At 44.1% G+C, this 27567-nt stretch overlaps 1 protein-coding gene and 1 long non-coding RNA gene across 4 annotated transcripts; one reads left to right on the top strand and one right to left on the bottom strand.

Moving 5' to 3' along the window:
- Positions 1-91: 91 nt before the first annotated feature.
- LOC142950872 (uncharacterized) lies at positions 92-2456 on the bottom strand. Its single transcript, XR_012954528.1, has 2 exons — positions 1797-2456; positions 92-1650 (listed from the first exon to the last, which is right to left on the bottom strand). It is a non-coding gene; the product is annotated as an uncharacterized LOC142950872 (long non-coding RNA).
- On the top strand, positions 2195-27260 carry ndrg2 (NDRG family member 2). Of its 3 annotated transcripts, none has more exons than XM_076092477.1 (16): positions 2195-4762; positions 19772-19854; positions 20976-21017; positions 21146-21251; positions 21432-21552; positions 22091-22153; positions 22388-22448; positions 22712-22798; positions 23034-23090; positions 23220-23323; positions 23411-23449; positions 23564-23615; positions 23749-23796; positions 23910-23945; positions 24156-24207; positions 24332-27260. In XM_076092477.1, the coding sequence occupies exons 2-16, from the start codon at positions 19783-19785 to the stop codon at positions 24493-24495; spliced, it is 1104 nt and encodes a 367-aa protein (XP_075948592.1). In that variant the 5' UTR covers positions 2195-4762; positions 19772-19782; the 3' UTR covers positions 24496-27260. The 3 variants fall into 3 exon arrangements, with proteins under 3 accessions (XP_075948592.1, XP_075948593.1, XP_075948594.1); XM_076092478.1 differs by lacking the exon at positions 2195-4762 and adding an exon at positions 15266-15492; XM_076092479.1 differs by lacking the exons at positions 2195-4762; positions 19772-19854 and adding an exon at positions 20117-20227.
- The last annotated feature ends 307 nt before the right edge of the window (positions 27261-27567 follow it).

Here is a 27567-nt window from a genome sequence, read left to right as displayed (position 1 = left end):
ATCACCAGTGACCAACTGGAGCATCAGCACATTATCCAGTCTGTCTTGAAGTCATCGAGAGAGGAGGAAGAGAGAGACGAGGAGCCAGCCGGCAGATCAAAGCGACTTTATTTTTGCAACAACAACAGCAAAAAGGAGGACAAAGGCAACAGAAACGCTGAAGAGGAGGCGACATGGAGGATGAGAAAGTTTAAAACTCCAGGCCCCGTAGGTTTAGCCCAATGGAGACGAAGACTTTTTTTTGGGACTGGACAAGGATACGGACATTTGATTGGGCCGCTAAAAGCTGCAAATCCAGAGGATCAAAGGCCTCGATGGTGAAAAAGAGAATGTGAAATATTTCAAAGTAATTGAATCAACCTGAAATCTTTCATCTTTTTGAGTCTTTATTTGCTAGAGCGACGCTGGGCGAGAGGCTGCAGAGGAGCTGGTGGAGATGAAGGTGATCGGCGCCCTCAGGCCGAGGGTGCTGCTGATCGTGGTGTGGAACAGGAACACGGAGGCCACAGGTTTTGAACCGTCAGTGATCGTGTGAAGAAGTCTGAAGGAGATTAAGGCTCTGAATCTAAATGAGAGGCGAGACTCAGACGGAGTGGATTAACATGTTTGGAAATGACTGAAAGAAAATGGGAAACGATTGCGTCAGAGTCTATGGAGCAGAGCCGGATCGTTGTCAGACTCTGGTCAGAGCTGGCCGGTGCTACGCTCTGATTGGGCAGTCTGTGTTTGGGGGCGGGACTTAGCGAAGTGTCCATTCTTTTGGTTTTCTGGCCTCTAAAGCTTTACCATTTTTTGTTTTACTCCAACCACTCTTTAAAAACTCACCGTACATTACCTGCCCAGCAGCAAACGGCCGACAGAGAAAGTTAGCGACTATCTGGTGAACACATCGGAACAATTAGCCGCTAAAGAAGCAGATGTCTCTCTCAGGAGTTGGTGGAGACCAAAACAGAGCAAAAAAGGAGAGTGAATATCTGATGAACCTTCGCCTGTTGGCCAGTAACACGTCTCTAAGTGAATGCAAATGTTGTATTTGCTGGATACGTAAAAAGGCAACTATCTTCCAACTACCTATCAACTTAAAATGTGACAAACAGTGTTTATAGCTCGTTTCTAGGGCCTTTGAGTGGCAGAAATAGAGTCAAAAGTAATTGCTCTGGAGCTGAGTATTTCTAAAATCCTGAGCCGGGATCAAAGAGGATCTCATGAGAGTGACTGAGCAGTAAATGAGCTGATAAAATTGTTCAAACTTGGAATTCATTCGAGACACCCGCTGCTGGATTTGTGCTGACGCTGAAGATGTGCCGGATCCTTCTTCCCTGCCCTACAGGTTGATTACATGACCGGCTACCTGAGCCTCCCATGACTCCTGTCCCCGAGGTTCAGTTATGATTAAGCTCAAATCTCATCTTTCTAATGGCACTATAGTGGATTACACCTCACAGGCTGTTATTTGATTGTGCTGAATTTGATTATAATGGACGAGTGGGCGGTATCAAAAGCCCAAACGAGATATTATTCAAAAAAGCTATTTAATGTTTTGTTTGAATATAATATCGCACGCAGTGCCAGTGAAAACACATATATCACATCCTGCTCGACCGTGTAGCTGTTGGCTCGTCTCCGCAGCTCAGCAGCCCCGTATTTTATCTGAAAACAAACAAAAAGCGTTTCCAGGCGGATTGTTCTGTGTCATGTGATTGACTTGTGTATGGTGTTACAGTACGGGCCCACAATGTGTTCCTCTTGCTAACATTTTTATTGGCAGCAGTACAAAAACAGAGACGTGTTTACACCTGAAGGTATTCGTCTGTTTGTTCCAGCGCTGACGTGAGTCGCACCAAAACAATCCTCACAGACCACACGTTTTACTTTCAGGACCGGTAGCTATAATAGAGAGGGAGAAGACTTTCCATCCACCGTTCGGCCTGCCATGACCTCAGAGGTAGACCTGTTGTTTGGTAGAGTGCAGGCGCTCCATCACTGGCTCCCGCTGTGTCGGAGTTATTTCTCACACAGAAGCCTTTGGCCCAGGACGCATTTAATAGTCTGAGGTTGTTTTTCGGGTCACGGAGAGTTCAGGACAGAGGATGAAGCTAAACGCTCACAATATCTCATGTGTGAATCGCGGCTGTCCAGCGCTGATAGCGCGGCTCACTTGTGGTTTTGATAAATGTGGCTGAAGAAGCTGTTGATGGCGCATTAGGAGGCATTTCACATCACTTGAGACATGAACACATTCCCTGTATTTTGTTTATTTGGATCTCTTTTAGCTAAAGGCTGCATGGTCTCCCAAGAGTCCATATCAAAATCGCAGAAAAAAAACATAAAATGGTAAATTGTCGGTATACTTAAATGCAGATGATGAGTCACGTCATGTCTACGACAGCAATCAGACGGCCACGGCTTATGTCGGACGTCCGGTTGCGGCCGCCAGAGGGTGTGTTACGTCACCCGAAAGCCTTTAGAATCCAGCCGGGGGCGGCACAGCTGGTGGGTCAAGATGAGAAATGACCACTGATACACGACTGCAACTGTTGGAGCATGTGTGAATGCCTCCGCACACACCATTTCTGATTTTCATGGAGGTAATAAGGAAACAGAATCACTTCAACAGGAGACAGAGAGTTTCTTTTTCAACCACTGACCTCGTACTTTGTTCCCAGAAGACTTTGAGCACATGTTAGAATAAGTCGTTTTTTTTTTTTTAAATCCGGTGAAGTACCGTTTGTGTTGATTTGGACTGAATTCACAGTGGCGGATCAAATGTCTGGCTCATTCGCAGCATGACAGAGGCCCGGGCTGGAGGATCATTATGTAAGGTGGTTCATTTAGGGCCCCGGGGACATCTCGAACCGCCAACTATGACGCGGATAACACTTTGAGTGAGTTTTTACGCCAAATGCTCCAAAAACTGGATTATTTTCCGCAGAAAAAAAAGTTTGCTGGCTGGAAAATCTGGAACGCCAATAGTTTAAATTGTATTCTAATGCTTAGTCGGATTAAATGCAACTATAATCACTGCTTCATTAGGAATACGAAAAGGATTATTTCACTAATATCGTTGTCTTTTTCCCGTCTAAATGCAGCAAAGAAGCACATACAGTGTGGTCATCTAATGGCAAAACCAATGAGAGTGTGTGTGTGTGTGAGTGAGTGTGTGTGTGTGAGACTTGGGGAAACTATGACCTGACTTATATAACCACAGAGCTGATGAGTGGTGTGGTCTGCTCTGGGTTTGGAGTACAGTGCCGTACAGTTTCATCTGGGAGCACATGTGCCATGTGTTTTGCCACTCTGCTCCCGTATTAAGAAAACTCAATATTTATTTAAGAAAACCAAATTATGCAAGTTGTAGTTCAATGGGAGGAAAGAAAGAGACATGGAAACGAGAGAAGAAACTCTTCTATGTAGAAAATGTCTATACTTAGCTTTTTTATATGTACCTTACGTCTCTTTATTTAGCTTAGACGTCCTGTGTATAATCGGTGTATCACATACACCTTTTATCGTACCTGTTAATCCAGGTTTAAGTAAGCACAAAGACTAAGTGCTCAGGCTCACGCTCAAATCTCCTTCAACTTCAGCCAAAGTGGGAGAGCGAGTTGAGCATTAAACTGATCCACAACTCAAATACGATTCACCGATTATTCATGAAAGATGCGTATTCACTGGACAGAGCATCGTTACGTAAAAGCAACTTTGATATGTATTTAACTATATGTGCAAGATAATGATCATAGTATCACACTTTTGATGAATTCAGTCTATTTCTTTAATAAATCCTTATTTTATGTGCAGGCCACTTTACAACCAATGTTAAAATCTTGGCAAAAAGGAACTTTTGCTATTTGGTGATTTTATTCCATTGTATCGTCTTGCTTGGTTTTCCTCCTGCTTTCCCCACATGGAGCTATAAAAGTGAATCTCATGGTGTATGTAAGGCATTTTTCAGAGTCACCAGAGACTTAAAACTCCGTCCCCCAGGCCCCCAGTGGACATGGAGACCTTCAAACCCCCCCGTGAGTGACCCTCTGGGGGAGACTTAGAGCCAAGGTTCAGACCACCAGACCTCTCCAGGACTGTGGTCACGCTGTTGGACTCATGAAAGTCAACACGAGACCCCCCCCCCCCCCCCCTTCATGACCGCGCTTTGACTCCAGGTGTGTTTATTAACCTGCTGGCTCCTGCACGGGATTGCTCGAGCGTTCGGCGCAGTTCCACAAGCGCAACAAGGGTGGACCGTACCAATGTGGATCCTAAGTGTAGGGGGAACCAGAAAGATAAACAAGCTATTTTGTCCCGATAACGCGTCAGCATTTAGTCGGGTCCACAGCGGAGCTGTCACAAGGTGCATCAAGTATAACCGCTCACTGATTAGGGTTACAATTAAAATAGTTTACTCGGATTTATTGCGGATTTATTCGCGGATAACTTTCCCCAGCACCCCTAAAACACTGCATCGCTACGTCTTGCCTTTTCTGATTGACCGCTCCGTATATTTTTCCTCCTGCTGGAGAGAAAAAAACATCAACACTGGGGGGAAACAGAGGAAGAAAGAACTGCGGAAAATAAAAGGAGGTGGAGGAAAAAAGTGAAATAAGAGATTTGCGCTAAAATCGGAGGAACCGGCTGGAAAGAGCAAGAAAGACATTGCGCAAGTGGAGAACGAGACTTGCCATATTTTAATTTTTTAATTTTTTAGAAGTACCTGCTCTCGTGTGAAGATTTTTTTTTTGTTTCCCATCTGCAGATTTAAAAGGTGAGTTTGTCCCGTTGTTATTCTAACAGAATAATCGGACTGGGATTGTTTTTGTTTATTTTCTTCTTCCCCAAAGTGTGGAGCTCTCCACGTTCTCCAGGAGAAAGTGAGGGAGTAGCCTGTGCAGATTTGTCATTGTTCATTCAACAGTCGTGCAACAAGGCAATAAAAGGAGAACAAATGAATGTGTATTTTTTTTTCCTCTTTCTTGGGGGGGGGCTGTGTTTGAATATGCATGCAACGTGGAGCCAACCTGTTTAATATTGCATTATGCAAACCGATGACAAAGTAATCAGCGCCCGCCGTGTTTTCCTCCTTGATTGAATCCAGGAGCACGTCGCTCGGTCCGCCTACCAGCAACACACACACACACACACACACACACACACACACACAGTCCACTCTGCGATGCATTGCTATTTAAATGAGTTTGCGAGCACCAAATAGTTAAATTATATTTTTGCACGCACGGGAGCTTGATAAGAGTGTTTGTGCGATAGAGAGAGTGCGTGTTATTGACGCGCACATGTGGCATAGCCAGCGGCTCTTTGTTCCTCCCCCCACAAACCCAACCAACCCCCCCCCCCCCTCTCAAATAGCAGACCCAGGCGTGACAGCTCACTGGTCCTGCATACAGAATATAGGACAATATTGACATCCTGTTGTCGCACGGGCTTGAGTCCTGCATGAACCTGACCCCCCCTCCCTCCGTGCACCCCTCCTGGTCTTCCAGCCAACAGCATCGTCGCAGCTCTTCTTTTGTGGTGTTTTTTGAACGGGTGTCCCTATACCGAGCTGCAGCCATGGAGATTTCATGGTTAAATAAAGGTTGGGTTTTGTCTCTTTTTCTCAGAGGAGGACGTAGTTAGTTTGGACATGGCCTGAGAGAGAGGGGGAGGGTCGAGAGGGGGTGCTGTGGCTCTTGGCGCGCCGGAGAAGGGGGGGGGGGGGGAGTTAAAGTGTGTCAATGTCAAATGGAGGTGTGTCCCTTCTTGTGTGTTCACTGGCTCTGTGCTGGCTCGGATAAATAGGAATAAACAGAGGAAATTTAAAAAAAATCATACAGCAAAGCCCTGGAAACATTGGTTTCGTAAGAGTCCGTATGGAGTATTTTATAGCCTGGCGCGCGAGGGGAAATGTTTTGCTTTAGTGTGTCGTGCCAGACCAAGGACACACACACACACACACACACACACGTTCTGTCTACACGCAGCTCTACAGACAGCTTTTCACTGTGCCGCAAGCTGCACGCACGCACTCCAGCAAAAAGCTCGCGCGCAGATTCTGTGAGTCATACCGCATTTGGAGACTCTTTTGGCCTCTGCTCTTTGAGTGAAGTGGAGCCCCTGCTGATAACGCACGCGCGTGCGCAGACACACACACACACACACGCGCAGACACACACACACACACACACACACACACACACACAAAGAGAGACCTGTGTCTGAAGTAGACATTGTTCCAGGATTGTGCATTTATGGATGTACAAATGCACGCGCACGAGGACGCGGGCTCCCCACGAGCTATGTCAGAAATGATAGACTGTGTTGATATAGAAATGCAGGCGTGGACACAAACACACACTCCCACACACACACACACACACACACAGAGTGTTCTGTTTCTTTGTTGTAAATGCTGGTGGGTGCGGTGTTACCAGCAGCCCTGTGTCCAACATTTTGATGATGTTTATTTCAAATAAAGACTCAGTTTCATATCAGAATGAGAGGTCACACATTGAAAAACTTGGTGCCTGAAAGAATAGTTTTTAGTTGGATATTAAAGGGACAGTTCACCCAAGTCTCAGTTCCCACGTGCACATAGTTTGGGTTTTATCTACTGTGGGTTTGAGATATGTGCCGCTGAGATTTAAGCCGTACAATCAGGATGAATGTAATTTGTGCTGCTCAAAACACTGAAGATCGGGGTTTGAAAATCAAGCATGACATGTTTACTCACTCACTGTGGACTGTTTTCTTCGGGACTATTTCTTAGGAGAAAGTAGTTCCTATCAATAAACTTTCATTTGTCTTCCCAGTGTCTCTTTCAATGCTGTGCAGCACGAACCTAATCCCATTCAGCCCTATTGGGGATGGAGGCAGAAATGCCGGAGGCAGATATTTAAAAAACCTCAGCAGATAGAACCAGAAGTATCTGCACAGCTAGACCACTACGCACCAGTAAAACAGGTGCTGGTCTAAACCACCCTGCTGTGTATTGAAATAGTATAGCACCACAAGGACCTGCTACAGCATTAAAACCCCGCTTACACATTAACAAATTAATAATGGAACCCTCTTAATGACCACATTGACTTACATTAAGTGCATTGCTCTGTATTAGGGTGCACTTCCAAGAAGAACACTGACGGCAGGATTTAATTACTTTAAATATATATTTTGACATTTTTAGCAGTGCTTTTTCATAGATTACTTAAATTCCAACACTAATGAATTGCAAATCATGGGGTATTTATATTTATAGAGGTCAGAAGAACAATTTATTCTGCTGTGATTTTTTAAATTTTAATTTGATTACATCCCCCGGATGTTGAGCTGCAGAACCAATCTTGTTTAAGACGCCTGTTATTCATGTGGATTTAGTGATGTTCTCAAGATAAAGAAAATATGAGGATGAATGCTGCTTGTTTCACGTAATTAGTTTGTACTGTTGATCAGACTAAATTTGACATTTTATTGATTTATTAATCCAACAATTGCACAAATAAGCAATAGATCAATGAGTAATGCAACACACAACAATATATTTTTAAATACAGTAAAGCGGCAATAGGGTAAGGCCGTTGAACATGTTAAAACTCATTTATAAGGCTCGGTATACGGTCCAAACAGTTGATTTGTGGACTTATTTATGACGTCCACATCAACCGTGTAACCGCCAAATGTTGTGTGGCGAGGACACCGTCACTTTGACGTGTCACGGCGGTGACCCGTGGAGCTTTTCATATGCGTCTGTCGGGATCAAAAATAAACTCTTCAGCTGGAACAGTTTCCCCCCCTGCGTGGTCTGATGCCACATGAGTGTTTGTTTGCGTTCTGGCCAGACTAATAATCCAAGATCAACTTGTTGACATCATAACACCGTGGCGGTTCACTCTCCCCCAGATTAAGCTTGAAAACGGAAACATCCACAAATGACTTGATGATGCATTTGACCTGTCTTTTGTTTGTCATTGTAATAGCTATAGATGCAGATTGCCATGTTTTATTGTCTCCGCACCACTGACTATTGACCGACGTAACCTCGTTACAGTCTCGTCGTACCGTAATTGGTCGTCGCCTGCGTTCATTTGGATTGTCAGTGACAGCTTGACCTCTTGCACTCCAGGCAGATTTGACTCAAAGGTTCACAGGGTTCCCTGCACATTTTCTTTTTTAAATCATGTGACAAAAGTCCAAAGTGATGGAAATGGCAACTGGACAGCCTCTACCAGAAGTGCTGTAAATATTAAACATTCCAATTGCATATGTGCTCCATCTGCCACCAGGCGCAAAAGCACTTCCTGTGTGAGGGGGAACTTACTAGAGCGTATTGAGTCTGTCACCTTGCCTGTTGACTCTACCAATATTAACATTTACTCCCGCAGTGTTTGCTGATCCATCAGTGTTGAGTTGCAGGGAAAGAAGATGTGCCCGACCTGTTCGGGTGGTCAAGGCTTGCACGTCTAATGAGGGGTTAAAGTTCAAATCACAGTTTGTTTCGTCAATGTTGGAAAAAGTGGAGTCACATCTGGAGAGTTTGACAGCACCTACCTAAAGATTATTGACATGGAATAGAAGCATATCATGATTTATTTTTCCGAATTTTGAGTCATCACTTCCAATAAAACTGTTAATTATATAAAAGTATTGACGATAGAGTTCATTTCCTGACTTTAAATGAGCAACAATGACAAACTGAGCAAATATTCAACATGTTGCACCAGCTCAGACTGCGTGGCTTTAAGGTCGGAGAGCTGCTGTGAATCATAAAACACTGTTGACAGGTAGATGAATGTGTGAATATGCAGCAAACTAGGCCAGTAAACAGCTATATTTGGAGGTGCTGTTGTCATCCAGGACCGCTCAGAAATAGTTTTTGTCCCTCTGTTGAGGTGTTGACGCTGAAATGATCTCCGTTCTAAAAGCTCGCCAGCTGTTGAGTTCCTGCGGATCTGTCAGTGTTGTGACACGAGCGCTGCGTCTCCGCGCAGCTGCGGCGCCGAGCCGCTGATTAAATGTGAAGGATTGTTGCGTTGAGTGGACTCTGTTGAGGTGTGTGATGGTGTTTCAGTGCTGATGGTGCTACGGAGCTGACGCTCGTGTCTGTGGGCGTAATTGCCTCTTCAGAGTTTTGTTTACTGCTCAGTTTGAGGACCGCTGTTCATTTATTCCAGAGGAGAGCTGATAGCCACTTCAGTTTGCCACTGGAAGAAACATTGGTGATTTTAAAACAAATAGGAGGATAAAAGACATTCTTAAAGCTGTGATAATGAAGGTTTTGGAACAAAGGACCATGTGTAATAGCCCAGCCACCAAGAAAAGAAAAACACGGAGACGTTGAATGTGGACGTTTTTGTATTCGGTAGGTATTACTTGCAGGAAACCCCAGTACAGGCTAATGGGAGGGATGGTAGATGGCTCAAACAAACACAGGACTTTCACCCAGGAGTCCTCTGTTAGTGTCCCAAGTGAAACCAAAAGTAGACGCTGGTTATGTAAGAAAGTCCGTTAAAGGTGGTTGTTGTATGTATTTTTGATTTTGGGTTGAACTGTCCCTTTAACCGAGTAGTATTGTTGCCTAAACCTAACCAATCATTTAAAAAAGGCTGTAATTCCCCTCACCGCAATGCGGCACTTTAGCGTCTTTTAGCTTCTTGTTTTCTGGCCCAAAAACTTCGCTCTAATCAACCTTGTTTCCAGTAAGCTAATTTCACTGAAAAAGTCTAAAGAGACAGATATTTTTGTGTAGTTACACAAACATATATAGATGCATTGGTGAGTTGTACGCATGAAGAAAATCCTTCGCGTCATTTATTCACATGCTCCAGTTGGATCCCGTTTGGCCCGTCTGAGTGCAGCTACTCTAACTAACAATGCCGGATGTTGCACTTCCCTCTGTTGACGCCAACAGAAGCATTGATTTCTCTCTGTTGACAGTAGATTCAGCTCAGTGTGTTAAAACCCGGCTAACGTGACACGAGAGACCATCGAGAGCGCAGAATAAACATTGGAATTTGTGCTCACGGGCGACTGAAAAATGAAGCGTTTGGATGGAAACCAAAGCCCACCGAGCAGCTGAAATGTGTTTTCCCACTCAGACCTGCAGCTTTTGGTTGTGTGAAGGGGATTTCACTCCGTTTTGTAGCTCTCACAGAACAAAAAGAAGTCATTCAAATATCCACCACGACGCATGTGTTTTCTATGTCATTAATTGTTCATAAAAGAACATTTTTACGGTCCAGAAATCCTGTAAATTAACACTTTTGTTTCAACAGTGTTACTGAAGATGTTGATGTGACTGTTTGGCAGCGGTGTGCACTCGAACAGGTTTTTGTAGCATGAGCTCAGATGTATTGTTACTGTCTGTACAGTGAGAAGCAGCACATTAGCTGATGACAGACAGTGTAGAACAGCGTTGCTCTCTGCGTAGGTGTCTGAGATCAGTCGAGCCTAAAGAAAAACCTGAACCACATTTTTATGTGTTTTTTAATCTGAATTGTTATCATCAGTGTTGGCCAGTTGTAGCGTAGAGTAGAATATTAGTCTGGGTGTTTATAAAAACATGGATTTTTTATATTTTTTTTACATTCTGTGTAGGTGTACTGGAGCGTATCTGGGTCAGAGCGTATGGATTTTATACTGTGTAGGTGTATGAGATTACAGCAGTCTTCCTTGCTAGGCATCTAGTATGTGTGTGTGTGTGTGTGTGTGTGTTTGCTCAGTCTTTTGCCCGATGGCTAGAGGCCAGATAACAGAGAGGCCGGGCACCACAATGCCCTGTCTGTTCCCAAGAGACCAAACAGGCCTTCACAACACCCTATTTATAGACAAACGCTCTGCCCAAACTCCATTCATATTACTCAGGTTGCAGATTTATGGTGGTTTTTTTGTTGTTTTTTTGAACTACAACTCAACTGTGTAGTGCAAATGTTACACTCTGGGACTGCGATTTTGAGTTGAAGCGACCTAAAATGTGCATCCAGTCTGGTGCTGTCAGATGTGACGGTTCACTGTGTGTGTGTGTGTGTGCGTGTGTGTGTGTGTGTGTGTGTGTGTGTGTGTGTGTGTGTGTGTGTGTGTGTGTGTGTGTGTGTGTTCTGTTGGCATTCCACGGCGCATAGTTACATAATCAGCAGTGTTTGTCAATAGATCCACAGGCAGAGGAAGAGCTGAGCGGGGCAGAAAATGAGCATAAATAACATGTTCGCGGGGGTAACGTTCGTCCCCGGCTTGCTACGCACAATATCCATGTGAAGTGTTTTTTACACAGAGGAGGTCGTCTGCATTTGTGTCACAGGTCTGCTAGCAGCAGCGGCTGCAGCCGTGACGGAGGTCCACGGGAAAAGAAACGTGGATAAATATGTAACAACAGGAAAACAGCTGTAGCAAATGCTGCAAAAACGACACATTTATGTTGAAGTGACGGTTTTGCATTGTCACCGATTACCTCATCGAAAAAGCAACTTACAAACTGTTTCACACAAGGCAATAAATTAAATACAAACACTAATACAAGCAGAAGATCCTTGATAAATACATTAAAAACAAACTTAAACTTGACAGGATTATACATTTTACAATCAAAATCTGGACAAGAGATTGAACACAAGACTTTGGCTCAGCTACAGGAGGAAATAGTTCATCAGACACACGTTTAAAACCAACTCAATGATTGATCTAAAGACAGACGTCCTATTCAGGAAGAGTGGAGCCGAGCATATTGACGCAAGTTTAAGTGGATCAATGATATTTCCTGTGTTTGGTCGTACGAGCAAACCAACATGGAGGCACCACGTTAATACACACACAACTGAATCAAATTAGCCTTTTAATAACTCAACAGCTATCAAAGCAATTCGGTGATAATAGCTCATCATCGTTCAGTCCACATAGCTTCTTATCTGCTCTAAGCTCTCTGCGAGGAGGAGACACTTAGTGTCCTTTTAGCCTTTGAGTCTGTACACCTAATCTATTATTCATTTATCAGCGTTTAATTTACCTCCATAAACCGGACCACCAACACTGTAATCCCCATTCATTAGCTGTTCAAATCTGAGGCCGGAACAGCAAACAGTTTGACATCATTTAATAACGTTTCAGCAACGGCTTCCTGAATAAACGGAGGAACTCTTCTCATAATGTTTTTAATGAAGCAGGATAACATCTTCCTCTCATAATACAGCTCTGATCAGTTTGATTATAGAGACAGAGGAAACCCTTAGCTCCAATTAATGTTGCAGCATAATATAGGTTTGGTGTGGAAGACCTTGACTTGATCCAACACCTTAATTGTTGGCTCTCTGCATACGTTTGGCTTGGGATGCACCCATCCGATACGGACAAATAGCCGGATCACGTTATCGGTGACAATGAGGCCGATCTATTCACTTCAACTCTATGTTCACGTCTGATTACACGGGTGCGAACTATGTCATGCGTATAGACTGCACAGCTGAGGGAGATGACAACAAACGTGGCATCTGTTTGAAAGTATTTCACCCTCGCTTGCTTCTAATAATGAATAATAATTCAGTAAATGTATATCTATGTATTTATTTGTTAAAGTATGTTTGAGGAAAGCAATGTTTAAGTCAAGCTGTGATCTTAAAAAAAATAAAGAAATTGACAAAATGAAACATTCGTACTAGTCAACCCTCTTGATTGAGCCCTTGAGCAAGGCACTAAAGCCCCAGCTGCTCGAGCAGACCTGCTAATCTGTAACTGAGCCTCTGGTAAGAGTATGTGTGTCACAGAACTCTTTCTAGGGTAAATACAGTTAGGAGAGAGCAGGTAATGTTTGCTGAGTGTAACTTTACGCTCTAAATACAAGAAACCACTGGAGACAGCGCTGCACATGTGCAGGTTGTTATGTTTCATTAAAGCTGAGTGTTTTTGGGGAATTTCTGCCCGGAGAAAAGCTGTTTTATATTTGGCTGCAGCTGCAATCAGCTCCCAATCACCGAGCCATTTATCTCTATCAGCACTTAGCCAATAGGCTCCAACATATAAATTGACCCGAGCTTGAAAGTCAATTAGTGTGTGTGTGTGTGTGTGTGATCATGTGCTCATCGGTTTAGAATCCATACAATTGATTCCGAGCCACTTTCAGGCCTTCCAGTGTGTTGTGTACATGTAGCTGAATAAACTACCACAGATGTGACCTGAACAAAGTGAGCCGCTGTCTTTTGTACTTTCACATAATTAGTCAAGGTGATTACCGGCTTCGCTTCACTCCGATGCTCTCTCTCTCAGCTGTTGAGCGAAGGAACACAAAGCCTATATCTAAGTGGCCGATGTCGCAGAAGGAAAGAGGAATTCTGAATTTCATAGATAAACAGAGAGAACGGAGAACTAGAAACGCATGCTTGTTCATTATCATCCAGACTCTGTGTACGTCTGTTCTATGTCCTAGACTTCCTGGAAGGTCATGTTTGTACTGCACATTAAGAAATGATTGCCATTATTGGATATTATTTCAGTTAGGTTATCGTATGGCTTTGAATCTTCACATGTCTTTAAACTGCTTCTTTAGTCAGACCAACAGTCCAAAACTAGATATTCAATTTGCAATGATTTAAAACAGAGGAAATGTGCAATAATTTGCTTTAAGTTGGACTGAAATTTAAATCCTTCATCCTGACTTCCCCTGACAACGGTTGGCATTTGAGGACTGGCATTTGGCTGTTATTATTAAAATGAATTGTCAACTCGAACTCGGTGGAGTGGGCAGACTCAAAGGTCTGGACCCGGGAAAGGCTGGCGTTGCTATTAGACGAGCGGTCATGATATCCTTTTAGCCTATTGCCAACATTGGTACAAGAAATGTTTGACCCTAATTCAAAAAGCCCAATCAGCGTTGGTTGTGTAGCCTACCGTTGGCAATTTAAGCCGACAGCTTCTTTACAACATTCAACATTTGGGAAAAATACTACATTACATTCCAGGGTTGCTGCCGGGCCTAAGTTGACTCCCCAATTGATAGTCAAAACTAATGTCTAAAACTCAGAATCTACAGTCACGATATTCATAATGATGCGGTGGATCGCCTGCTCTTTTAGCGAATAACCTTTCGTCACGCTCACCTTTCGAGACGGACGGAGAGAGACGGGATGTCTGAGTGGAGGTGAGATCACGATGGAGGGAATAACAGGCGGCCTGAAAATGAGAGGAAGAACTGAGCTGAGCCGCCGAGTGATGGACGGCCGAGGATTTGTGGAGACAAGAGGTCAAAGTGATTTGCTGAGAGACGGAGAGAGAAAACAAGCTTCTCTTTCATTCGTGTGTCTTTTTTTTTTTTTGCTTGCAATGAGGTGATCCACGTATGCCCATCCAACGCCGTGGGAAGCAGCACAGGAGATTTAAGGGCGGGGCGGTGGAGCTCAGAGAAGAGACAAGGGGAGCTTTGGCTCCTCTCTGGGGCTCCATGGTGGCTGATGTTCCTCTTTTCTCTCCGGGCATTTGTCGCTGTGAGCTTCTATGAGCCACGACTCGCTGAGCGATAAAGTGAGGTTTGTTTCTTATTGGCATTTCAAACCACAAATTTAATTTGCCCCCAAAGACTCAATCAACTTATTACTCATACAAAAAAACAATACCATTTGCTTTAAATCCTTTGGCAGTCACACAGCATCACCCTGAAACATGATCAGCTCTAAGTCTTTTGAGATATAATTAATCCTTATTGATCTCCAAATGAGGTCCTTGCAGCAGTAATTCAATAAGAAACGGAAGCACATGCAACAATAACAGCAATGATGTACTGTATATACATATAAACAAATTACGGTGTAAACACGTTATCCTGCAGACACTAAGTGTTGTGCATGTAAAACAGAGTATATGATACGAGCAGTGGAAAGCTGTACTTCCTGTTAAATCTTTCCATTTCCATGTGTGCACCATTCTTACACCAACAGTGCTGAATTGTAAAACGGTCAGATTGAGCTTCCTCAACAGACCGTCTTGCATGCGGACCCTCTGGCAGTGCTCTGCACATCACGGTGCTGTGCAGATAAAGGTGACGTAGCGGCACCCCAGGTGTGACAGCAAGTGAAGCACTGCTGACTTACACCATTTATTTCAGGACGGAGAACAGATTCGGTCCCGAGAGAACTCAACACCTGGCTCTCTGTACGGGGCGATGCATTGGTGCGACAGAGAGAACACTGCATCGCTCCCCGTTGAATTTGATGGTGTTTGTTCTCCTCAAGATGTTTTTCTTTTTACTCTCTTCTGATTCAACCTCATTACTTTGTCACCGAAATGTGTCTATTGCCTCGAGTATCAAAAAGTTGAAAGATTTGAAGGTTGGCATTGGATGCTTGCTCAGATTCTTATCACTGTTGACTTATTCGAGCTACAGCTGTTGCACCAAAGACTACAGCACCAGACAGCAGACGGACAAAGAGAGCCACTTGTTGGTGAACATAGTGGAGCATTTAGCAGCTAAAGATCCAGATATTTCTCTCGGGAGGCGGTGGAGACCAAAGAAATGTTCGGTGACAGGTGAGGGAAAAAAAACGTTCAGACGCTGTCTACATGACAAACGCTGTAGCCCACTGACCCCCAAACAGCTGAAATGAAGTGATGTCATAGACTTTGAGGGAGTCCACCACACACTCATGTTATGCGGCCTTGAACATGTCGACATCAAAGCCTCCACATACTGAAGCAGCTGCGCCCGCATGCCACGGGTTTGACCTTTTAGCGTTTCAGCCTTCGGCCTACATTCTCAATATAGGTGACCTTAATGCTCGCTGCCCTAGTTCAGCACACTGTTGATGTGTCTGTCTGTGTGTGTGTGTGTGTGTGTGTGTGTCTGGGTGCCCCTCTTTGTTCAGAGCACAAACACCGGTGGCAGCTAAAGCGAGAGAGAGGAAATGAAAGAGTCGGCCCTGCAGAACTTGTTTGCCCATTATTTCCCCTTTTCACTCGCTGTCGGGCGGAGAAAAAGAAAGCGGTGGAGACAGAGAGAGGATGGCAGTGAATGAGACAAAGACCCGCAGTGAGAGCGGAGAGAGAAGGAAAAGTCAGCGGCGTGAGACAGAAGATGAACGGAGGGAGACGAGGACAAGTGCAGAGCTGTGAGATTAAGATAAAGAGGAAGAGGGCAGATGGAGAGAACGTTTTCCTATCTGACAGCAGCCTGTTACATCAGCTCTGTGAACAACGATCTAGTGCTTGATTAAAGTCAAACAGGCGCTGTTTGAAGTTGAAGCCCTTTTATTTCTGGCTGGTCTGAGAGCTGTTTTTTCTTGTTGACTGTACAAGATAAAATGTGACCAATGTCTCTCACTGATGGCAGGAATACGAGCTAACGATGACCGACTGTTCCATTATTGAAATGCATCGCTGTTGGCAGACTTCGTCCGTCCCATAACAGCTATTTCAGATTTTGAGTAGTGTGGTAGATTCTAGTGCGTTACAAACCGAAAGCAGCGTGGAGGGATCAGGATGAAATAGTGTTGGCAGCCTGAACCCAGAGTCGCCGTGTGGTGACATCGCTTTGCATCGAAGGATGCAGAGACGGAGTCAGCGTGAGGCTGAGGATGACGGGAGGGTCTGACGGGAAACAGATTATGGCATCTTAGAAGGAGACGGCGACTGCAATGCCATTTCTCTGCATGATTATGAAAGCGCTTAGAACAAGCATGGATTAATGACGCTGGAGCAGTTGTGCGATGGAACTTGATATCTGAGACGTGGAGAACCTGTTCAGTGCTTCAGATGAGCCCAGCAACTGTTTTCTGACAGCTGAAATGTAGAGAAGAGGCATTTTGTTTTTTCTTCCTTTTCTCAGCCAGCAACACATTCTCTTCTTCGCTTCTTGCGCTGCATGCAAATCTGCCCTTTTCTCTCCATCTCCCTGTTTTTTTCCCTCTTTCCATGGTGACAGACGGTGCCTCCTGTGCAGTTTAGCGGTTGTTACACGCTCTAGAGCACACTGACTCAGAGAGGGGCGGAGGCAGAGACGAAGAAAGATGGACGATGGAGGGAGTCAGGCCGACTTAAAGCTTCAGGAAACTGTATATGCGCGGAGGAGAGGGCGTGTGTGGAGGGAGAGAGAGGGAGGATTAATTACAATGAGCGAGTTACACGATTGTGTTTATGTCTATAAAACTAAATTAATGATTATGTGTTCCTGCAACACACTGTTAAAGTCTATAGAGTTGATTTAACAAATGAGAGCACGAGCAATAAATGTCATTTCCCATTTCATGCAGTAATTCAGGCTCATTTGCCATGAAGAGGTCAGCACATGACCTGTGAGGATTGAATTTCGGTCATGTGATAACATACCATGCGTATTCTATACTAATGCAGGATTAAATAGTTAATTGATTGATTAGCTATCAACAACTATAATTTGTAACGATACGTAATTAATGGTTTCGAGCTACTCTAAATTATTATTATTAATGGTTAATAAATGACCATGTTTCGTGTGAAAGACGATTATCCCCCGACTATGAAGTTCTGCTTAACATTTTAGCATCTTTAAGCAGCTTTTCTGTTTTGGTTCACTCTCACCACCAGCCTCTCATCAGTGTCGTTTGTCGAAAAGACAATTAACAATTTTATATTATTATAGTGTGTTTTTCTTTGTTTCTTTCCCCCATTGAGTTCCTGTTAAAGCCGAGAGTCCCTTCTTAAAATAATTTAGTTTTGTGTATTCCTGATGGGTCACATGCTATATACAGAGATCCTGTTGCAGCGTAACTATCCAAATGGTGCCAAACCAGAGTCCTATAAATATACACAGAGGAGCACATAAACAAACTTACTCTGCTGTCATGTCAGGTCACGTAAAAATAAAGGATGGGCTGTGGGACAATGTGCAACATCAGAGAGATACTGAAGACACTGACGTCCTACCGGTTCCTGAGCTTGACTTCCGGATAAGTATCACATCGTTAGGAAATACACTGTTTATTTACTGTATAATAAGCAATATTAGAGGGCTGAGGAAGTGATCAAAAGGAATCACATACTGTTCGTCATGACGTTTCCAGAGCCACGTTCATATTCAAGTTGATGCTGGAGCTATTTTCTCTAAAAGCTGAACCCTGAAGATGAAAAAAGAGAGTGACAGGGAGAGACTAATGCAATATGTGCAAGACTAATTAATAGATGTAAGTCGAGGGAGGGCAGGAGAAATGGATGGCACACAATGAGTGTGTGTGTTGGTGGGGGTTGTTTTGGTGACTAATCATTTCAGTTTGAGGCCCAGAGAGACACATGCCCCACGGGGCAGCAGTTCATTTTTTTGCACACAGGCACATAAACACACACGCGCACACACACACACACACACACACACACACACACACACCAACTCGCCTGACGTGATTTCAAAGCTGCAGATAGAATACGGTCATCTGTTTATGCAAGCATGAATAGTGTGTGCACTGACTCACACACTCACTCACACACACACACACACACACAAGTGATGTCAGACGGTCCCATATTTTAGCTTTAAAAGTCAGAATGCTGTCAAACGGACACAGTAACAATTTGTGTTCACTCACTGACTGTAATATTCCCTTTAAGCTTTAAGGAATTCTGAATCTGCACAACAACATGAGTGTTTATCTATCTTACAGTCAGCTAAGATTTTACTTTGCATAACATTTTATCCATTACCGACTTATCGTACGATATAAAGAAATGACACGGATAGTTTTTACGTTAAATATTTATGTACGAAATATGTAAATGCCTTCAATCGTTTTTGCTGACGTCGGTATTTCCCGTTGTGTTTACACGTGTGTTTGTTTGTTTACACAAGAGTGTCACCAACATTTGAGCCAACGTGATTCCAGAACAAACAGCAGGGCTTCCCCCTCCACTGTTAAGTCTTGGACATTGTGCAGACATGGCACATTTCTTACAAGCGGAGCTCCAGAGTCCATTTTATTCATTTAGGAGATGTTGATATATTGTCACATTCAAAAGAGCACTTACTGTACATTATTATGCTATTTTATAATCATATCAGTGAAATAAAATAACAATAATATTGTGCAGTCGCAATCATTCGGTTTGAATTCCAAGACCAGCGGAGAGATCAAAGTGGGAAAGCCAATGAAGCTAACCTCCCTCTGCCTCTCCCGAAACGACCACATCGTGTGACGCCCTCGGGGTGCAGCGTTTAACTGCTGGCTGCTCCGGCCGACTCACAGTAGCACAAAGTAACACGTGCTGTGGCTGTAAAGGTGTGAAAACAAAGGGACACGCTCGACTAACCGTGCTCAGATAACAGTAATGCAACACAAAGTGGGTCCCCCTCCTGCCTTCGCTCCATCGTTATCAGCCACTTGTTTGTCACAGTCCTCCCCTCGGGTGGTTCTCATGTCTCACTCACCTTCATCTCTCCGTGCTTTTATTCCTCAACGTTATGTCCCATCCCCAAAATCTGTCCATCCACTGATCATCCCCTCCTCTCCTCTTCTTTCTTTTCTGCCCCACAATCCTTTTCTGCTCATCTCTGCCGGCACTAATTACTAATTAACTTTCATGAGGTCCCACAGCTCAAACAGAGTCCCGGAGGAAAACACGACTGCATGCAGTATTAACTCACTTGTGTGTAGATTTGGCCTCTGTGTTAAGTGTGTGTGTTAGTGTGTGTGTGTGTGTGTGTGTGTGTCTGGCACACCTGTTCCCACATCGGAGTTTAAAGATGGCAGTAAGAATAACGTGCGTTCATTGTCACTGTGCAGAGAACAGAACAGCTGGAGAAGAGACGGGTTGTAAATGCTCTGGTCTCTTCTTACCTGTACAGGAGGCGACGCCATGACGACAGAAATGCAGGAGATCGCCATCACGGAGGAGAAGCCGTTACTCACGGGTCAGGCTGAAGCCAAGGTCAGAGACGATGCCACACTCACACACACACACACACACATGGATAAACATGCATGGCAGAATTACTTGCACGGTCGTCAGTATGTAACGTACATAATCTGAACCCGTGGATAAATGGCAGAGTGTGTCTCCATGTGTCTGTGTCCCAGAAGACCAGAAAAACAAGGGTTGACTTGTGTGTGTGTGTGTGTGTGTGTGTGTGTGTGTGTGTGTGTGTCTGTGTGTGTGTGTGTGTGCAAAGCTGCAGCGCTGGCTCAGATCTGCCGGGTTGACGTCAAAGCCCAGAGGGAGCGAGAGCAGATCTCCTGCATCCTCTCCAGCAGCATCAGTGCAGCAGAGCAGAGCCGCTATAGTCTCTCACTGCTGTCAGCTGGTGGGCGAACAGGGAAACACAGCGCTAACACAAAAACACTTTCACAGTGTAACCCTAACCCTAACCTCACTACGCCATCCCGCCTCCACCCTCATGCTATTTAGCGTCCAGCCTCTACCACGTGCTCTAAGACGGAGAATGAGCTTCACGTTGATTAGAGTAGTGACCTTTTATCATGCAGTGCCTTCTCTCCACTCACCCAAACCTCCAGGACGCCCACCGCCACTTCAGCTTCCCAGACGGCTCATTTTCCTAAGAGCTTGTGATGCGAGTAATTCATTAGCGGGGTAAATGGATCCAAGGTTTCAAATGAATATCCCATTTAAAAGGCTTCTTCCATACACACCCCGGTATCCCACAACCACCTGCTCCTCCGAAAAGGTTCTCCCGCCGCTGGATCTGCAGTGTAATGACGCCCCTCTTGCCTGTGTGGGCGTTAATTAGGGGGCGAGACCTCGTTTAACATAAAAGCACTGTGGAAGAACACAAAGCTGAGAATGTTTCACTCGTTATTCCTCGTGATGAAAAGGCAAAGAAGACGAAAAGAAAGACTCGTGAAATGAAATCACACAAAGTGTCGACACTTACAGAAATAGAAGAATTTATGAATATGTTTTATTGGTGTGTGTGTGTGCGTGTGTGTGTGTGTGTGTGTGTGTGTGTGTGTGTGTGTGTGTGTGTGTGTATACATCCAACAATCACACGCACATCTTGTTCTAACAAGACTTCACTCTTTCATTTCTCACAGGATGCAGAAGTGGCTGCTCGGATACTCCTGGACCAAGGACAGGTACGACTGTTTCCTGTTGTCCTTTCTCCAATAAGAACTTTCACTTGGTACAGGCAGAAAATATCTCCAAGCTCACTCCAGCAATATCACACTTTAAATCACACTCGTGTTCTCTTTATCCTCACTAGGAGCACAGCATCGAGACCCCCCACGGCGTTCTGCACGTGACCCTGCACGGCACGCGAACCACCCGCAGGCCTGCTATCCTCACCTTCCATGATGTGGGTCTGGACAGTGAGTAGCTCTCTCTCTCTCTCTCTCTCTCTCTCTCTCTCTCTCTCTCTCTCTCTCTCTCTCTCTCTCTCTCTCTCAGCCTTTTTTTGTTTCTCAACTCTTGCGTCACTCTTCACTCGTTTGTGTCTCTTTTTGATTGATTCCTCTCTTCATTTTTTTTGTTTGTTTCCTCTCTGGCAGGTAAGAGCTGCTTCTCTCCTCTGTTCAAGTTCGAGGAGATGCAGGAGATTGTCAAGAACTTCACCCTGATTCACGTTGACGCTCCGGGGCAGGAGGAGGGGGCTGCTGCCTACCCCGCGAGGTACGACGTTCGCCTTTGTGTAGTCAAGTGTGTGTGTTTGTTGGAATGCTGATTTCCCCCTCATCGTCCTACAGTGACCTTGAAGAAAAGGGTTCTCAGAAGTGGAAACAATCTTCTGTGGGAGGCTTAAAAACTAATCTCTTCCAAAAATACTCCCCATCTCTCACATCTCCCTCCTCTGCGCTCTCCAATATACGCTCTTGTCAGAGGTTTAAAGAAAATCTTCCCTCTCTTTATGTGCGTCTTATTTCGCCCCACTTCACTTCTCTATCACTCCTCTAACTTGCGTGATTATGTTACAAGCTCGGGAGGATTGTGTTTGGCGTATTGTCACGGCATCTCGGCTGCGACCTTTTAACTCCCGCTGCTGATTCTAGAAATTGAAGCTTGTTCTCGTTTGAAATCCCCGCGGATTGAGATGAAATGATAAGGAAAGCGTTTTGTCTTCATGTATTTTGGGTAATTTCTAGTAATTAAGAGATTAATTGTGGTGAGACGATGATGAAAGTGATGTTTTTTTCTGTGCTTCCTGTTAAAGTTACCAGTATCCCTCCATGGACACCATAGCAGAGATGATCCCTTCTGTCCTGCAGTTTTTCAAGTGAGTTAACGGTATTGATGTTGACGTGAGAAGAAGCATTTTATTTGGCTCCTGTGCACAGAAGGTGATTGTGCACGATTGTACATGGATCTTCTGGTCTTGTAAGCCATAATAAATACAGATACAGATTTATTTTGACTGACTCCTCCATGCAGCTCCACACACTTTATCTATTCATGTACATACGTGCAGATTTTCTGAATGTGTTGTTGGCTTGTTCTGTCCGCCCGTCAGCTTCCGTACTGTGATCGGAGTGGGTGTGGGAGTGGGAGCGTACATCCTCTCCAAGTTCGCGGTGAGTGTCATCTGCTGTTTTAAGCTCTCGTGTTGTGACAGCCGCTAATTATACTGCACCTTGTTTCATTCGTCAAACGGCAGTTTTCTCGTGTATACTGAGTGAACAGATTTTACATAATCATATCTTTTCTACACGGTGTTATTCATGAACATGTCTGTTTATAATGTTGACGACTGAAATAACCTGAAAACATTCAGTCCTGTGTCGCTTTTCTCGGCGTCTTACCATCCGTCTCTCTGCTGCTTCCTCTCTCTCATCAGATTGCAAACCCAGATTCAGTGGAAGGTCTGGTTCTGGTCAACATCGACCCTAACGCCCGAGGATGGATAGACTGGGCTGCTCAGAAGGTATACGTTGTGTCTTCTTTCCTTCTTTCACGACTCTCTTGTGCACATAAACACACGTGGGATTTGAATCTGGTTAGTCCTGATGCGACTTCTCTACATCTATGTAGCTGTGGAGATTACGTGACTCTGTGCATGATTTGTGTCCCAGGGTAGTATTGATTATGTCATTGTTTATCATATTAAACATACTAAGTGATGAGCGATCCTAATGATTCCTCCTCCTCTCCCTCTGTAGCTCAGCTCCGTGACGTCCTCCCTCACAGAGCAGATCCTGTCCCACCTTTTCAGTCAGGTACAAAGACATTAATGTCTTATTAAAGTGTATATGCAAAATGCATTTCCAAAACAATTGCTCATAACTCGGTGATTGTTGTGATTGTTTTGCGCTGCAGTCGAACAAACGGTTGTTATTCTCTTGCAGGAGGAGATGTCATCAAACACAAATCTAGTGCAGTCTCACAGAGAGCGCATCTCCAAAGCGTCTAATCTGGTCAACATGGAGCTCTTCTGGAAGACTTACAACAGGTAAACACACCCGCCGACATCGCAAGCGCAGATATGCTCTGCTTCAAAACAACGGCCGGCATAATCTTCTCTCTTCTTTCCCTCCAGCCGCAGAGACTTGAACATTGACCGCAACAACTCCTTCAAGTAAATCCCCTGCAAACTTTTATGTTTATACTTCATTGATAATCTTTTTTTTTTATATAAACCTCTGAAATCTCTATATGCCACCCTTCCAATCTCTATGTCTGTCCTCCTCAGGTGTCCAGTGATGTTGGTGGTGGGCGACCAGGCTCCATATGAGGAAGCTGCCGTAAGTGTTTGTGTCTGAGATGTTTCCTAGTGGGAACCTGAGCGACTTGGTTTCAAGTGTTCTTATATTATCAGATTCATATCAACACGGAGAGTTTGATGGCAGAGGTTTGTTCCCCTTCTGTGACCACTAGGTGGAGTGCAACAGCAAAATGGATCCAACAACAACTTCATTCCTAAAGGTAATAAAACCGGAATTCTTTCTTTTTTGATCTGATTTTGTCCCTTCTCTCTAATCACTTACACTTTATGCTGTCATTGATTCTTACACACTTCTTCTCTCCGTCCTCCACAGATGGCTGATGCTGGTGGTCTCCCTCAGCTGACCCAGGTAACGACAGTAACAGCCTCTTTCTGATACTCAAAATCGTGGACGTTAAAGCTGCAAAGGGCAAGATTGTCTCGTTTAAACATACCTGTTGAATTAGCCAGCAGCAGGTTGGCCTTCAGCAGAGAAGAACATGCTCTCACTCTAATTTATGCACCCCGAAATAACTGGTGAGCGTACTGATTGAACCATTTCTTTTCTTGGGGTTTGCAGCCTGCTAAACTGACTGAGGCTTTCAAGTATTTCATCCAAGGAATGGGCTACAGTAAGTTCACTTGGTCTTTTTTTTTAGGGTTTGTCAACAATAAGAATAACGCCATCTTTATCCTTTTAGATGTTGCACATTGTTTCCATTGATTTCTCATTTCTTTCCACCCATCTCTCCACAGTGGCTTCATCTTGCATGACCCGCCTGTCCCGCTCCCGCACCACCTCCCTCTCCTCCTCCTACTCCATGGATGGGTCCCGCTCTCGCTCCCGCACCCTGTCCCAGGGCTCGCAGGGCGGCCAGATGCCGCCGAGCCCCTCCCAAACGATGGAGGTGTCCTGCTGAAGAAGAAGAAAAACGATAGCGAGAGAGTGAGAGTGAGTGAGGAGGGCGAAGGGAAGGAGAAACATGAGGCGCGCCGCTAATGTAGGAAAAAGAGGAATGGGTTACTTATTTGTCACTAATCAACTCCCACCATTTCCCACAAGAGGCAGACTAGGACTAGAGACAGGGAGAGGGAGGGAGGAAGAGAAAACGAGGGATTTCAGAGGAAGAACACAGCTCGCACCGGTCCTTCTCCTCACATCACCCTGCCAGCTGAAAACAAAGTGGATTGTGCTGTACAATGAATACAAGAAGTGTAGACAAGAAGAGATGAATAGGTGGGGAAAGACCGGCCAACGGTCCTCTCTCCCTCCTTCTATTGGAGCCTCTGTCAGCCAATAGAGCCCTTTCATTTAGACAAGGAGGCCTATAGAGACCGCACACCTTGCTTTAACCAATAGTAATAATTCCGAAGACGGTATTGCTGATGATTACGTTAATGATGATGATAATGGAATAGAAAAAAAACACAGTAACACCTTTCTCTTTATTACACTATAAGCTTAAAAATACATAGATAAAAAAAAATAAAAAAAATACTAGCAGAGATACTTATAACAATGTGTGTCTACTACTTTTAAACTAGTTTTTATTTTAATTTCTTTAATCGGATTTTATTTACTCATTTGTAACCTTGCCTAGGCGAATGGTTGAAGCTACTGATTGGCTGACAGCCAATGAGAGCCATGATAGTGACCACTTCCTCCTTGATGTTGCCAGGTTGTTCATGTCTTCCATTTGCCCCGTCTATAAGTTCTGTTTTCCCATCGGATTTGTTGATTTGGAGGTGGGCAGGAAGCTTTTTTTTTTTTTTTTCTTATTTTGCTTTCAAGACTCAAGAAGTTGCATGCCTGGAATCAGCCCATATGAATATTGACTGGATAATAATTTTCTTTTATATTCTGCTAATGAGTTGCGTGGATTTGAGTGTGTGTGTGTGTGTGTGTGTGTGTGTGTGTGTGTGTGTGTGTGTGTGTGTGTGTGTGTGTGTGTGTGTGTTTGCTGTTTTGTTTCCTTGGGAGCGTTTAGTGAACTTGGCGGTAAGCACATGAGAGGCTGAGGGTGTTAGCTTTAGCTATCGTTAACACTAGTCGCACGCTAAATAGTGCTTCCAATACCGCTGGCAGTCCAGCGCTGCGTGTCCTAATATCCACGCTTGCGTACAACAGGGAGCGTTACATCGCTAGGTAGCACGCTAGTACGGATATTGCATGTCAGTGTTAGGCACGGCCAGAAGGGATCACCGTGTCTATCATCTGGGTTGTAATCTCTTAGCCTTGCCCGTGCATGGATACCTCCTAACAAACCCAGCTAGCATTACTTGAGTTCCTGTGCGAACACAAGCTCCTCCCGAGCTACAAGCGGCTTTATTCAAGCAACGGGGTCACGAGAATTGTGTTACGATGGTTGCGATGTATGAGTGTGTCCGAGGAAGTAAATGTGGGTGCGTGTTTGACGCGCTGGTATCCTGAAAGCACAACAGATGCAGCAAAGAGGGTCCCTTGGAAAAGTTTAGTAATTCAAATTTGAGACCAACAAAACCCCCTGTGACTTATCAATGACAATGTACCAGCCCCTTCACTGCCAACACACTCAAAAAAAAAAGATTGAAAAATGATCAGCCAATATCTGCACCTTGAAACAACTAATCTGGAATTGCAGCACATTCTTACTGCCAAAACCAAGAGCCCCGAAAGACGAGGGCGACATTCTGCCATCAGAAATACTGTGAGCATTTATAGTGGATCTAAATTCAACACAAAGCTGACCACTGCCCTACAACACGCAACCATTGGACACACAATGACCCGATCCTTGGAGCGTTTGTGCCAGTCATGTGCACGCATTTCTGTTCTGATGCAGCGTGGCATCTGATTTCTTTTTTCTATTACTTTTAATAAGCAGTATGATTTTTACGAGCCATTTGGAGGTTGCTTGTTTCTTTCTCAGGCCGCCTAGCGCTCCTTTCCAAACCTGGTTGATGAAGTAGAGATGGGTGATGACGACAGTGACAAGAAAGTCAGCGGAGGGCCTCCGATTTCATCTGGTATACTTGGGAGATATTAATGATGGCAGTGACAACAGTGATCTGTTTTACGTCACTTCTCTAGTTGCAAACACAAATTTCTGTTTGGATTTGAGCTACAGGGTGTAAATGGCAAATGTGAACCAGGATGCCGTCATGTTTGCACTTGTGTTGCTGTCCGAAGTGCTGAAGTGTAGAATGTAAATGCTCCTCCCAAACTTCAATTAAAACTCACGCAACCAGGCGTGGGAGCGTCTACCAAATAAGGGACAGCGGGTGGAGCTGAGGAAACGAAATTGCCAAATAAGGAATAGGATGGGTACTTATTTGTGGAGAGTTGAGCAGGGCTGTGTGATTGTAAATGCTTGTCCATTTTGTCTCTTCATTTTTACTTCGATCATATTTTTCTTTCCCCTCTATGTTTTGGGATTGTTATTATTCGTTTTTTTTTTATCTCTGTGAAGTGTTAGTTTACCGTCCCGATGTGTTCACAAGTTAGGTAACCGTGTGTGTGATAGTTCTTGTGTAACTTCTTTTAGCATTAGAGCTGATAAGGGAAAATAGTATAATAAACAATTAAAAAAGATTAAAGGTAAAGAGAATACAATCAATTTTACTTGTCTGGCTAATTTTCTGTGTGTATCACAATGAACATCCTAAAAAAAAGCAAACTTAAATATTAATAAAAGCTTAAGAGTAATATCCTGTCTCCTGTCTTGCATTGTCAATATGAGCTGATGTAAAGTAAACAAGATTCAGAACTTGTATGTGCTGGTAGGCTGCAGATCTCTCTGTCAGGTAGAAAAAACACAATAAAGATCTGCACATTATGATCCATAAATAAGAAATACACACAAGTGACAGATAATTAATAAGTAGGCTAAATAGTAAAGTACAAAAATTGTAAAATGAGTGAGAATGTCTTATTACATATCAGCATTAGCCTACGTATATGCATGTACATTCAGCCTCTTGTAGGCTTTACATTTAACATGTTGGATTCCATG

Source organism: Anarhichas minor, unplaced genomic scaffold (assembly GCF_050575085.1).
Source record: "Anarhichas minor isolate MPS153535 unplaced genomic scaffold, ASM5057508v1 ptg000016l, whole genome shotgun sequence".
In the NCBI taxonomy this organism is placed as follows: Eukaryota; Metazoa; Chordata; class Actinopteri; order Perciformes; family Anarhichadidae; genus Anarhichas; species Anarhichas minor.
The sequence above is the reverse complement of the archived record's forward strand: the minus strand, read 5'-3'. Positions and strand labels throughout refer to the sequence as shown.

Bases quoted from the DNA above. Each gene is read 5' to 3' on its own strand.
- ndrg2 (XM_076092477.1), top strand. From the start codon at position 19,783: ATGACGACAGAAATGCAGGAGATCGCCATCACGGAGGAGAAGCCGTTA. The intron at 19,855-20,975 runs GTCAGAGACGAT...CATTTCTCACAG, and splicing joins CGGGTCAGGCTGAAGCCAAG to GATGCAGAAGTGGCTGCTCG. The intron at 24,208-24,331 runs GTAAGTTCACTT...ATCTCTCCACAG, and splicing joins CATCCAAGGAATGGGCTACA to TGGCTTCATCTTGCATGACC.